The sequence below is a fragment of the Choloepus didactylus genome, chromosome 2 (assembly GCF_015220235.1).
Source record: "Choloepus didactylus isolate mChoDid1 chromosome 2, mChoDid1.pri, whole genome shotgun sequence".
Classification (NCBI taxonomy): Eukaryota; Metazoa; Chordata; class Mammalia; order Pilosa; family Megalonychidae; genus Choloepus; species Choloepus didactylus.
The window spans coordinates 168,496,159-168,511,380 of NC_051308.1; the positions used below are offsets into that span (position 1 = coordinate 168,496,159).

At 36.1% G+C, this 15,222-nt stretch overlaps 1 protein-coding gene across 1 annotated transcript in view; it reads left to right on the forward strand.

Annotated features, from left to right (window-relative positions):
- Positions 1 to 669: 669 nt before the first annotated feature.
- ASB17 (ankyrin repeat and SOCS box containing 17) overlaps positions 670 to 15,222 on the forward strand; it is a 34,300-nt gene continuing 19,747 nt past the window's right edge. The window contains exons 1-2 of the mRNA XM_037816217.1: positions 670 to 1,067; positions 14,584 to 14,863. Of these exons, the coding sequence (XP_037672145.1) occupies positions 670 to 1,067; positions 14,584 to 14,863 (678 nt within the window). The remainder of the gene's footprint in view (positions 1,068 to 14,583; positions 14,864 to 15,222) is intronic.

A 15,222-nucleotide genomic window follows, 5' to 3' on the forward strand; every position in this document is an offset into this window, starting at 1 on the left:
TAGTTTATAAAGAAATAATTGCTATAAAATTTAAAATTGTGAAACAGTTTCCAAATTTTAACTTAATATTGTATGACATTCTCTCAGGGAATTAATATAGTGGCCACTGGCAAGTTACCTAACTTCATCAAAGTTTTAGGTACCTCAACTATAAAATAGGAAAATAGAGATTTTTATGATGATTAAATGAGAACATGCATTACTCATATAGAACATGAGAACAACAGTATTCATTGTGTTATTGTTGACACAAGAGTCTTAAGAAAATAAAAATCTGTTTATTATATTATTTAATCTAACACATGGAATGTGCTTTTAGTACCTGATAAATATACATACTAGCTTGAGCTTAATTCTTAGAAAGTTGAAAATATATTCTTAGCTCTCATATATGCCATTTCTGTCCAGGATGTTTCTCTTAAATGTCACCAGTTACATATAATATTATCCCAAATTTCTTTTTGCCTTATGCTGATGACAGATGTCTATCTATTGTGATGTCATCCAGTACTTTATGACTATATTTTACATGACCCTTTTTCCTGGCTGCAGTATAAAGGGCACTTCAGGTTTGTGGAGTGAAGCCTACCACATCATCAAAATATGTGACTGAAGGCTTACAATATGACTTCCTGTGATTTTAATTCTTTATTGCTGCCTTAAGTAGCAATGAGTAAATCTTCCAAGTTATGTCGTAAGACTTGTCCAAAAAGCAATATATTCTGTAATCTCATTGACAAAATTGTTAAAAGACCCTCTTTGCAGTTTTTGGGTCAGTGGGGATATCACTGTTATGAACCTAGAATTTATAGAACACTGGCAAAAATTCTGAGGCACGTCGACTTGGATGGGTTTGACACACTGCTCACAGATTTTATTGCATTTGTGGAAAAATCAGGATACCATTTTGAACTAAATTTTAATATTGAATTTACTGAAATATGTGTGAATACAATTCTGTACTGGGTTTTTGCCAGAAAAGGCAATCCTGACTTTGTGGAATTGCTTCTGAAGAAGACAAAAGACTATGTTCAAGACAGAAGTTGTAACCTGGCACTGATATGGAGGTAATAATCTCATATTATATTTTTCACCAGAAAAAGAAAAATTTATCTTTAGGAAATTATAATATTTATTTTTTCTAAAATGAATATCATAGTGGTTATATATGGATAAGGAATCTTTTGACTTTTTTGTTTATTCACTTGTTCACTCCTCTATATCTTTATTATTTAGTCAATAAATTTTTACTTAGTATGTACATTATTACATGCCAGAAAATTACTAGTGACTCTGCTCCATACAGCTCACATGTTAGTGCTCAAAGTAATACAGACTGAGACAACTTAAGTTTCTCTAGACAAAGACATTGTTTTATGTAATACTGTGCTCTTTTCTTTTTGAGAATTTTGAGACTATATTTCTATAGTTTTGTATAAAGTTAACTTCCAAAGTACAATTCAGAATATACATAAATCTTCACTAAGTAGCAATACTTATTAAATTCAACAATTCCCTAATTATGAGTTAAAGAATGATAAATTTGACTCCAGATTCTAAAAAATTGAGCACAATGAAAATCAAGTACCACATTCAATTTGTTATAGAACCAAGTTTTCACATAGTCTGAACATGCCAATCTAGCTAATCTGTACTACTGAGGATCTTATGAAACAAAATTTCCAATGTGAACTCTTTGTAGAGTTTGTGATATAGATTCTATATTACCAGCTTAAACTAACTCCAATTCACTGTTGATTTTATTTATTAATCTGATTAGGATAGTCACGCATTTGTTCATTCATTAAAGTAAGCATTTATTGAGCACCTTAATATGTAGCAACACTCTAACAGGCACAATGACAAGACTTTGCATTCAATGAAAAACAAGACAGACTAGATCAGTTAAAGACCAAGCCAATTTTGATTCTGCCTGAAGCAGAGGTGCTTTCTTGATAGGGTGTCACTGTGTTATTGGAGAGCCACTGGATTGGTTTCCTTAAAGATCATCCAAATAAATTAACTGATAGCTGTGGTCTAGAATTATCAATAAATAAAACCCCCAAATAGCATTTTTTGGTTGTTTTAAGTATCACTATACTTGTAACTATAGAAGAATCAGTAGCTTCTAACTCTGGGTGTCACCAGCTGGGCTAATACCTATGAATTTCCCTGGTAGGCCTGTGGCAAAGAAAAATGGTATAAAAATAGAAGGAGAGGGTAAACAAAAGGAATTTAAAATGGAAAAGGTGAGGGATAAAATAAAAGGGTGGAAAATGAACAAGAAACACCCAGAGGGACATGAGCAAGTGCATTAACAACCGCCTTAAATGAAACTCACTGGCATCTGGTAGCATTTGCCTGTGGCCTCTGAGAGAAAAAAAAATCCGCATTGAGATAATAAATTTTGACTCAAATGCATCTATAAGGTGAAACTCATCACAGGCCAATTCTGATTATCACAACGTCATTGGGATATTTTGGAATCATTAAATTTTAGATTTGGATGGAACCTGAGAATTTATTAGCAAATCTTCACCTGGGAGCAACCTCTTACAGAATATCTCTGACTGATACTCATCTGGCATCTGCCTGAACAACTCTAGTAGTAGTGAGTTAACTATTTCCTGAGGTAAACCATGCCTTTATTCTGACATCCCTTCTCCTTCCTACCTCTTGTGGGTGGAATTGTGCCCCCCCCCCCAAAGACCCCTAACCTCTGGAAGCTGTGAATGTGACCTTATGGGAAAATGGGGTCTTCGCAGACGTAATCAAGTAAAGATGAGATCACACTCAATTAGAGTGAGCCCTAATCCAGTGACTGGTGCCCTTCCAAGAAGAATGGGATTGGACACAAACACACATACAGAGAGGTTACTGCTTTGTAAAAAGGGAGGCACAAGGGAAAAGAAGCCACGAGAAGACAGAGGCAGACATTGGAGTTATGCTGCCACAAGCTAAGAACACCTAGGGCCACCAGAAGTTGCAAGGGGCAAAGAAGGGTCCTCCTCCCCTAGAAGCTTTGTAGGGTGCATGGCCTTGCTGAGAGCTTGATTTGTGACTTCCATCCTCCAGAACTGTGAGAGAATAGATTTCTGTTGCTTTAAGCCACCCAATTTGCGGTACTTTTTTCATGGCTGCCCTAGAAAACTAATAAACTGGCTATACGCTTTCCCGCTAAGATTTTATCCAGTCCTGGGACTCTAAATATTATGAACATGCTCTGACTCCCAAACATTTATCTCCAGCTTTGGCCTCTCATCTGAGCTCCAGATTCTTCCTATATTTAGCTGTCTTCTTGACATCTCCATATGGCATCTCAAACTGAACAGACAAAACAGAAGATCGATCTAACCACCCCCCCTCCCTGCCAATCTGCTGTTTCTTCTGAAGTCTCCATCTGATTAATGGCCCCTGTTACTCTACCCAGTTGCTCAACCTAGAAATCTAAGATTTATTTGTGATTCTTCTCTTTCCCTCACCAACCTATTAGGAACTCCTTTTGATTTTACCTCCAAAACATTCCCAAATCTGCTCACCTCTTTTCAACCCATCCATCTTTAACCTAGCTGAAGCCATCATCATCTCTTGCCTAGAAAACTGAAAATAGATTCCTAACTAGTCTTCCAGCTTCCACTCTTCCCTCCCAATCCCTATAATCTTGACACAGAAGCCTGAGTGATCATTAAAAATGCAAAATTGGTCCTATTAACCCTGCTTAAGATCCTCCAAAGTTTTTCCATTAAAACTGGAACAAAATTCAAACTCAATGTCCCTTTTAAAAAGCTCTACATGACCTGGCTCCTGAATATCTCTCCCAAACATATCTCATTGAACACTTCCAATCACACAGACGTTTCTGCTGCTTGAATATCTTCAAGTTAATTTCTGCCTTAGGGCCTTTGTAATAACTATTCTGTTTGCCTGAAAAAAATATCTTCACTTGGATCTTTCTGTGGCTGGCTCCTTCTCACCACTGGATCCAAGTATAAATGTCACCTCCTCAGAGAGGCCAGGTTTGTGGAGTGAAGCCAGGTTTGTGGGTGGATAATGACTGGCCACCCAGTCATTATCATAGCACTCTATTTTAATTCTCTGCATAGCACTGATCACTATTTATTTGCTATTGTTTATTTTTTCCTTGTTGATTTGTTTGTTCACTATCTACTCTCATTAGGAAGTAAGCTCTGTGAGAGCAGGCACCTTGACCACTTGTTCACCACTGAGTCCTCAGTGTCTCAAACAATGCTGGATTCACCAGTGTTTAAGGAAGATTTTACTGAATGAAGATGTGAATTTTTATACAATTTTATTAGATATTTCTTCCTCATAATAAGCTGATCTCTGCCTCCGTTTCTCCAGCTCTGCCCCCTAGAGCTATAGAGAGCATGTTCAACACGAAAACCCCTCAAATACTTCAGCAGAGCTATTATGTCCTCATGATGAACACCTTAAGTTTTCTATTATCTGTTGTTCTTCATTTCTACACAATCATCATTCTTTGGTCACCCTCCCCTGTACACACTACAGTTTGATAATTTCCCTATCATAACAATGAAGTGTCTAAATAGAAGACTGGAGGAGAGAAGACAGAATTAAAGGTGGAAAGGAACTTGTATTTGTTCACTTTTACAACAAACCTGCATCAAATATCTAAATGTCATTGTGTGACAGGCCGTAAGTGCTTAAAGAAAGATGATGTCATTCAGTTAAACTAATAATCATTTGTGAAGCATATTCTAAGGCACTGTGTTATTTGTTGGCGATACAAAGACAAAGTAGAACCATTTCCTGATCTTTGAGCTCACAGTCCAGTAAATGAGGCTAACAGTTAAAAACATTATAATTATACTATAAGTGCAAGAGTAGAAGCATGTACAGGTAGAGAGGTAGATAAGAGAAGGAAATTACTACTACTGGGGTGGAAGAGGTATCTGAGAAGGTTTCTAGAAGAGGTGATGTCTTAAACTGATTTTTAAGAGATGAAAAGTTTTCTCTTTATTTCTTTTGAAGAGATGTAATCTTGGCAGAGGGAGATGACTAAAACCAAGGCAGATACAAACAGCATGTATCAGTGCCTATAGGCAATTTAGTAATTACTAGAAGGTGAGATGGCAACCAGATATGGTAGGAGATGAAGCCTAGAAGAGAAAACTTGAAGACTTTGTAGGTCATACTAATGGATTTGAAATTTATACCATGGGTGACACACAACCAGTAAAGGTCAGATGCAGTATGAAAGCACTCATCAGCCCCATTTGACGACAGGACTATAGGAAGAGAGGTTGAGGCTATGGGCAGGGAGACCAAGTATTGGACTATTCAAACACGCCAGGTACAATGGCAGCTCCAGAATTTCTTTATAAGCAGGGCTGGGAGCAGCAATCTGATTAAAAGGGGGTAGGTGGTTAGAGGAGTTCATTTGCATAGCAAGTGCAGTGTGCTTACTTAGTTTATCTGTTTATTTATGATAGTTTCGGAGGGAGAAAAATTCTGCTCTACCACCATCTGCCAAACCTATAATGAAAGAGAAAGAAGAGTTGGAGATAATCTTCAGATTTCTAATTTATGAGATTGGTTGATTGTTTATTAGTTTCCTACTGCTGCTGTTACAAATTACCACAAATTTAGTGGCTTAAAACAATATAAATTTATTATCTTAAAGTTCTGGAGGTTGTATCCAAAATGAGTCTTAGAGAGGTATAATCAAGGTGTCAACAGGGTTCCTTCTGGAGGCTCTAGAGTAGAAGCTGTTTTCTTGCCTTCCAGCTTCCTGAGGCCACCTGCTTTAGTCTGTGGCCCTTTCTTCCTTCTTCAAAGCCAGCAGCATTAGGTCATCACCTCTCTTTCACTGGCTCTACTTCCATCATTCTCTGCTTCTGCTCTCCTGCCTTCTTCTTATAAGGACCTATGTGATTAATTGGGCCCACCCAAGTTAACTATCCAGGATGATCTCTAGTCTCAAGATCCTTATCTCAATCACATCTGCAAAATCCCTTTTTCTATATAAGGTAACATATAGGGATTAGGACATGGACATCTTTGGGAGAGCCATTATTCAGCCTACCACAATGGTCATGCTACAAACCAAGATAAGTTATTACAGGAGACCTACAAAGTGAGTTCTGGACAGATTAATTTTCATTGACTAGGGCTATCCAGGTGGAGATGTTCAGTAGGCCTAGATACTTAGTTCGATTTGAAGATCTGGAGTACAGATACAAATTTGTAAGTTAACTTCAATAAGAAAGAAGTTAACAAATCATTCTTGGAGAGTGTTAAGTGAATAGAGAAGAAAGTCAAGAATCAACCTTGGGAAAATTGATATTTAAAAGGTGAGCCAAAAAAGAGGATCCAGAATTTTCATTCAATCTGGCTCCATCATTTTTCCAATTCTTACCTATATCTGCAATGACTCTTTCTGTTACTGGCATTTTCCTCTTAGCCTTTAAATATGCTTAAATCATCTTCCATAAAACCCATGCTTGATCCAGAATGCTAGCTACTTACTACATGTTTTCCTTCTTTTGTCATCAATAATTTTGAAAAAAAAAAAAGGTCTACACTTGGTGTTTCCATTTCCTCATCTCCTACCTACTCTTCAAACTCATGCAATCTGGATTCTGCTTTCACCATTCTACTGATAATGGGCTTGCAAAGATTACCAGAGACCTAGTTGTCAAATACATGTAGATTCTTCAGTCTTTACATAATTAAACCTCTCTAAGGATTTGGACTCTGTTGTCTACAAAATCACTTTCTTTGAATTATATTCTCATCACTTCCTACCTATGGTAATGTACCTTAAATGAATACTATTTTTCCAATTTTATTTACTTCTACTTTCTTCAGCAGCTTCCTACTGTCTACTAAATACAGTCTAATCTTCTTAGCTTGTATTCAAGGCCCTCTACAAGGCCCCAAATTCCTTCAAGCCTTCTTTCATGTATCCTATGCCAGTTATAGGATGATGTACAAAAATCAAGGGCTAGATTCAGACAAATCTGAATTTGCATACCAATTTCAATAGTTGCATGAATTTGACAAGTTAAACTTTGTGGGCCTTAAATTTCTCACATTTAAAACAAGAAACAAGTTGAAAGGTTGTTGTGAGGATTAAATGAGATAATATGTATTTATACCCAGTAGGCTTTCAAAAAACTACTTTTTAATATTCCTAATTTAATTACTGTTCCCCCATACAAGCCCATTCTCTCTTGAAATGATTTTGTCCTGTTTTCAGTGTCTAAATCCTAAATCCATTCTTCAAGGCATAACTCTTTCCCATTTCTCCCAAATACAAGTAATTCTCCTTCCCTGGACTTTCCTCAACACTATTACCTTACATTATAGATTGATGTACACAATCTTACCTTTCAAAGGTTATTCTCCTTTAGCTCTCTAAGAATACATTTGATTGTAGAAGTGGGTATGCTTTTTCCTTCAGTAACTCTGTAATTTTATCACTGGATTTCTATAAAAGAGCAAAAATAAGTAATAAAGAGTAGTGCCAATGGTCCTGGACACAGACCTGCTGTGTTTGATCTCCATTTCCATTTCTTATGAGCTGTACGACCTTGAGAAAATTACTTAACCTCTTAAAGCCTCAGTTTTCTTTTTGAAAAATAAGAACAATATCTACCTCAAAGGGCTATAAGGATTAATTATGCTAAAGGATCTAAGATACTTCACAGTGATTGACTCACAGTAAACAATCAATACATTTTGCTATTAATTTTTTAATCTTCATACTAAAGCTATCTTCATTATAGGTTTCTGTTAAATTAATTGACTAATAGATAAACTCAAACTTTACCAAACCAACATTTACCAAGAATCTACTAAGTTCCAAGTACTACTGAATCTCTAAGAAAAGGAAAATAAGAGCCCCCTTTGAAGATCCCTCCTCTGCCCACATACCTCTAAATTTAGGAGCTGGGATCATTTCCAAGTCCTCTGTACTTCTCAAACTTTACTCCTTCCCTAGGTAATCATTTATGCCAAAGAAGTTGAATAATTCTCTGAGAAAACAAGCACATATCATTGCCTACTTGATTTTTCCACTCAGATAAATCATAAACATCTCAAAACATTTTAAACCTTCTCCACCCCAAGAGTCCTCCAGGGTTCAGACTTTGATCCTCTTCTGTTTATACCCTCTTTCATGTACTCATGGTTTTAAATACCACCTACATGCTGAATGACTCCTGAATTCACATCTCTAATCTGCACTCTTTACCAAACAGCAGACTTATACATTTAGCTACCAACTCAACATCTTCTCTTGAATATCTAATAGGTATCTGAAACGCATCATGAACTCCTTCCCCTCTTCTAAAACCTATACTACCTGGAGTCTCCACCTTTTTTACTGGTAAACCCATTTGGCTAGTGCTCTAGGCCAAAACCTGTCTTTCTCTTACATCCTAAATCCAATTTGATAGGAAATCTGTTGACTCTACCTTCAAAGAATATCCAAAATGTGACCATTTCCACTGTTTTCACTTTGTTCCAAGCTAATTGGTTTCCTTCCATCTATCTTATAACAAATTCTCAACATAGTAGCCAGAGCAATATTTTTAATAAGTCAAATCCTGTCAATCTCCTACTCAAAATCTCCGAATGACACCTCCATTCCATTTAGAGTAAAAGACAAAGTTCCTACAGTGATCTACAAGGCTTTACATGAAGTGACACCCCATTACCTTTGTCCTCGTTTCCCACTACTCCTCCCTCTTCTTTTTAATGACCTATGTGTCTAATTACCAAGGAAGTCAGACAGTTGGAAAATGAGTGATAAATTTTAGCTGATCCTACCTTCCTCAGATAAAATTAAGCCTGTTTGCCTGACTGTAGCGCCTGGCAATTTTGCTTATAATGATAGTAGAAGGGAACTCAGTTTATTCTTGAAAGAAAAAGTAATATTTTAAAATAATGTTGTTTATGACAAATTATGGTAAAGCAATAAAAAATAATACAGAAACATTAATTTTTTTCTTGTAATAAACAATAAAATCCCATAGCAATATTTTTTTCTTGTTCCCTAGCATTGCATCTAGAAAGGTTCTTGTTTTGGCATATTTTTGTTTGTTAAGAAGTTTTAAAAATGAGTACTCCCCACTCTTTTCACTCTTTTAGTCACTCTGGCTCCCTTACTCTTCCATCACCACTCTAGGCACGTTTCTCCCGCCTTAGGGCCTTTATTCAAATGGCTAACTTCCTCATCTCCTTCTAGTCTGTTCAAATATCTCCTTTTCAATAAGGTTCTCTCCTACTGTATTAGTTAGGATTCTCTAGGGAAACAGAATCAACAAGAAATATCCATAAATATAAGATTTATAAAATTATCTCACCCAACTGTGGGGACGCATGAGTCCAAATTCCATAGGGCAGGCAGCAAACTGGCAACTCCAGTGAAGATGTTTGATGAACTCCTCGGGAAATGCTTCACAGGTTAGCCGAAGAAGGAGTGAAGGTCCTCTATCTGTCTTGCTTAAAGTCTTCAACTGATTGGATTAAATCCAGCTGATTGCATTCTCTCATTGTGGAAGACTCACCCTTCATTGACGTAATCAGTCATAGCCGCAGCCAGTTGACTGATGATTTCATAAACCAGACTTTCTGGTTTATTCATCAGCCACAAATGTCCTTGCAGCAGCAGTTAGGCCAATGCTTGCTTGACCATCACCTGGCCAGGTTGACACAATGAACCTAACTATCATACCTCCCATCCAATTTAAAACTGGAAAATGCCCCTACACCCCACCTAGTACTTCCATAGTTCTTATCCTGCTCTATATTTTCTTTTTTCCACAACACTTACCACTTTCTAATATATTACAAAGTTTGCTTATTTGCTATACTCATCCTGTATTGTCTGCCATCTCTCATGTAAATATAAGCAAGATAGCAGGGGTTTTTGTTTTGGTCACTGATATATCCTGACTACCTAAAACAGCACCTGGACTATAGTTCACATTCAATAAATATTTGAAGAATAAATGAATGGACAGTAGTTGAAGTTATGGTCATGGATGAAATCACCTGGGAACAATTGGTCAAATGAAAATTGGTCTATAGGTCAAGGATATCTACATAGTTTTTGAGGGTAGAGGAAGAATGGTTGAGAAGGAATAGTAAAAGAGGTGGAAAGAATAGTAAAAGAGGTGGATGGACAACTTGGGGAGAGTGGTCTCACAGTCAACTCTCACAGAGAGGAAATCAACTGTGTTGAATATCACAGAGAAGCATCTATTGAATTTGGCAGCTAGAAACCAAAGGGAAAGAGCAGAAAAATTTTAGAAATAATTATTATAGCTACAAAACAGAATCATTCTCTGCATATCTATATGGAAATATGCTCCATTTCATAAGCATATATGACAGGGTTTCAGATGCAGAGGGTTCAGTTCATTAACCTCACATTTAAAAACTGATTCTTGCTTTGCTTTCTTCACTCCATTCATATAAGTACTGTTATAATTAACTGTCAGTATAGATTAAGCAAATTTTGGTTTACAGTAACATGCTCTTTAAACATGAGGATTCATCCTCATTTGGGCACAAATTAGGCTTTTAAATCTATTTGAGATTCAGTTATGTTTTAATATCTTTTGTCCAAAATATCTCCTAAAGGGACTGTCAATCTTAATAACTTAGAATCAACTAATATCTCAAAATCTTAACCTTGAACACTTTGGCAAATTTTGTCCTCTAAATCCCCTGAATTTCCATACTTGTAAGACTTGTAAGCCACATATCTTCTTAAGAGCTATAAAAATGAATATATTAGATTACTTTTAAAAAATTTAAATGATTGCACATCACTAAAAATCTTGTTAGGCCTAACAGCTACAGAGTTAACTCAAGGAATATCATAATATTCATTCAGAATGATAAAAATTATTTCAATCTATAAATTTTTGAGTGCCTATAATAGAGCAAACATTGTTCTAGGCAATTGGGGATAGAGAAGTGAACTAAACAGACAAAAATCCTTGCCCTTATGTAGTTTAAATTTTTATAGCTCATCTTTCTTACCAGTTTATTTTGAAGGTGAGAAAAGTAAATATTAGACACATTAAGCAAGTTGTCCAAAGCATAAGGGATTAATTGAGGTATTTACAAATTGCCATGAGGAGTAAGAGGAAGAGCAAGGTAATCGAAGAATTTACAAACGGATCTAATGGACAGGATCTTATAAGATGGGTGTTTTTGTTTCCTTGGCTGCTCAAGCAAATACCATGCAATGGTTTGGCTTAAACAATAGGAATTTATTTGCTTACAGTTTTATGGCTTAGAGAAAATCCAATTCAAGATATCATCAAGGTGATGTTTTCTTCCCGAAGAGCAGCACTCTGGGGCCAAGGCCAGTGATCCTTGGTCCTTCACTTCTCTGTTACATGGCAATGCACATAGTGGCTTCTCTGTTCTCTTCTAGATTCTGCTGAATTTTAGCTTCTTATTTCCTGTGGCTTTTTCTCTTTCTGTCTGAATTTCATACTGCTTATAAAGGACTCCAGTAATAGGATTAATACCCACCCTGATTGAGGTGAGCCACACCTTAACTGAAGTAGCCTCATCAAAAAGTCCTACTTACAATGGGTTCACCCCTCAGGAATGGATTTTTACAAACATGTTTTTCTGTAGTACATACAGCTCCAAGCCATGACAATGGGCAAGATTTGACTCAGAATTGAAAAGTGAGGGGAAGAACATATATAAAGTGAAGAAATGTGAAAGAGCTGGGTGCAGTGGTGGGTTTGGGAAACTAAGTCTTGATTAGCAGAGTATGGAATGCAGAAGCAGTTTAGAAGTTCAACTTTGGATATGTGTTGGAGATATTTATGAAAAAGATGAGACATCCAAGGAAATGTTGGTCTGGAAATGATTCCAGGAGAAAGATTTTCTATTGTATTATACATACAAACACACCACAGAAATATACACATATATATGTGTACATGTACATATACATGTGTAGGTATATGTATGTATGTGTATATATATATTATAAAATATATTAATGTAGTGCCAATGGCAGAGTTGTGGCAAAAAATATTGATTTCTAATACGGTATTCTCTATTATACCACATTATTTTTTAAGCAAAAATCCTGGCATTTCAGAGCTCAATGAAGCCTGAGAAATGATTTAGGTGATTGTGCTGATTTGGATATATGATGTCCCCCAAAAGCCATATTCTTTAACACAATCTTGTGGAGGCAGATCAATTAATCTTTTTGATTAGGGAATGACCTCTTGATTGAATGTTTCTATGGAGATTTGACCCTGCAGGGTAGGTCTTGATTAGTTTACTGGAGTCCTATAAAAGAGCTCACAAACAGAAGGAGCTCAGAGCAGCTGAAAGGAACATTTTGGAGAGAAGCTAAGAGTTGACACTGAGGCTGACACTTGGAGATGCTTGGAGATGTTTGGAGATGCTAGCCCAGAGTTTGCTCTGGAGAAGCTAAGAGAGGACCCTGATGCTTAGATGCACAGGAGCTGAAGAAGCTAAGAGAGACCCAGAGACATTTTGGAGAAAGTCATTTTGAAATGCAACCTGGAAACAAAGGAACAGCAGATGCCAGCCACATGCCTTCCCAGCTGACAGAGGTGTTCCGAACCCCATGGGCCATCCTTTAGTGAAGGTATCCTCTTGTTGATGTCTTAGTTTGGACACTTTTATGGCCTCAGAACTGTAAATTTGTAACTTAATAAATCCCCTTCATAAAAGCCAATCCATTTCTGGTATTTTGCATAATGGCAGCATTGGCAAACTGGAACAGTGATCTAGTGCTTTTCAAACTGTACTTTTTGGAGCCATTGAAAGGAAATCAGTAGTGGGGAGAGCCCTAGGACCCTCAAGTCCATTTCAAACAAGGAAAACTGTTTCATCAGTTTTATAGGATTCTTCAGATAAAAACAGTTCAAAAACCACTCATCTAATACAAAACATTCATTTAATATAGCTAGTACAGGTATAACAATCCTCCAGTTCTGGTTTATGATTGTGCCTGAAACATTGTTTCCAATCTTCTTACTGGCAAATAAATCCTCCAAATCTTAGCTCCAGGATAACCTATAGGAAGTGATTGTTTGCAGTAGAATGTTCCAGGTAGAGTTAAGTGCCCCTCATCAGTACTTATATCATACCCCAAGCATGCTTCTATCACAGAAGTTATCACCTTGTATTTATGTAATTACTCATTTGTTTTCCTTATTATACTATAAACATCCAGAAACCAAGGTCCATATCTTTCATCTCTATGTATCTAGTACCCAACACATTCTCTGGACAAGCAAGTGCTAAATAAATTACTTAATGAATGAATGAGTAAATGAATAGATAAATTCATGAATTAACTGAGATTCAGAGAGGCTGACTTGCCCAAGATCATGCAGCTAGTTGGGGGAAGTAAAACCTAGAATCTAGAACCCCCAACTCTCCATTGTTTATGCCATTATACAATGTTGCCTACCTATCTTAATTAAGTACATGCAATCTCATGTATTTGAATAAAGCTTTCCTTGCTCTACACAGTTGTTCAAAACCAATATTTGTATGTTGTATGCTGTTCTGCAGTATATATTATTATAATCAGAATTCCAGGGACAAGGGCCATGAATAAAATGTCTCTTTCTTTAGTACTAAAATCCATGTTTACCAGACCAAATCAAGTCTTGACATTATAAAATCCCCTATGGTTGGTTAAACCATACTTTATCTACTTGTAGGGACTAACTCAATAGCAAACATAACTGTCTATTAAATGAAACAGTTGCAAGCGCTATATAAAATTAGAAAAATTTAAAACTTTCATTTCTATCATAAGGGAGGAGAAATCTTCAGGTCCACCAACATGTGGCCTTCCAGAAAAAACAAGACTTCAGAAGGGACTCAAACTTCTCTCAAAAGGAAAATAAAATTCTTTTCTTGTGGGACCTGATATTACCCTCACAATAATTTACAATTCTTAAGCCCAAACAACAATTCCAGTTTTAGCAAAGTAAAAATAATATAATTAAGGCAATTGCACTTATTCTTTTTTACATCTATTCTCCAAACACAATTCAGGCTTGTGTCTGATGTGTCCAAGAAGAACTAAAAGATATATAGCATATAAATAATGGTCAAATATGTATCATAATGGTCACATATCCTATGCTATTGATAAAATGGAATCAAAAGGGTTCTTTCCTCTTTCTTCATTTTAGATTCTCCAGAGCTACATCAGTTTTATAATCCTGGTCTTAAACAGTATGAGTTTCTCAAATGAGAAACATAGAAGTGATATTACCAGAAGGAAACAGTTTTCACATACTATAAATCGTTTTGCTTGCTTTTACAAGTGTTTGATGTATAGCAAGAGTTTTCTTATTTGTAACCTTCTACTTGACTTAGATTCAGAGTGGAAAACTCATTTTAAGACTTTATATACATATATAAAGGTAAAGTTACATTAAAATTACTTGATATTTAAGAGTTCAGATAATACAATTATTTTTCCATTACTGTTAAGAAAAAGCATTTACCACATTTCTTAATTCTATATGCAACGTTTTTAATTTGTTTAATTCACAGAACTTTCACACCAGTGTACTGTCCAAGCCCACAAAGTGGCATCACACCTCTACTTTATGTAGCTCAGACAAGACAGTCCAATATCTTAAAGATACTCCTGCAATATGGAATCTTAGAAAGAGAAAAAAACCCTATCAACATTGTGTTGACAATATTGCTCTACCCTTCAAGAGTGAGAATAATGGTTGATCATGAGTTGGTAGACATCCAGGAAGATGCCAAAATATGTTTAGTGCTATGTTCCAGAGTGCTTTCTGCCATTTCAGTCAGGGAAATAGAGGTAAGCAAAATATTGTTCTTTGGGTTTGGGATCAATAGAAATCACCTGATTAAGTGGTAAAGAATTTATAGCTGGGTTCCAATCAATTGCGGTTTAATAAGCTGAAGTAAAGTAGCATTGGACAAGAAAATGAAGAGCGTTTAAAATTACTTAAAGAACACTTTAAATGCTTCTGTTTTATATTTCCGTACTTCCCAGTAGTTTCCCCTACCATAGCTCACATATTTTTTTGTAAATATATGTTTAGATATCTTTACCTCTAGATCCTGGGTCTTGTGAACACAGAGACTGCATCTATTTTGCATCCCCTAGCAAGTATTCCAAGCACCTAGCATAGAACTAAACATATCCTAGATATT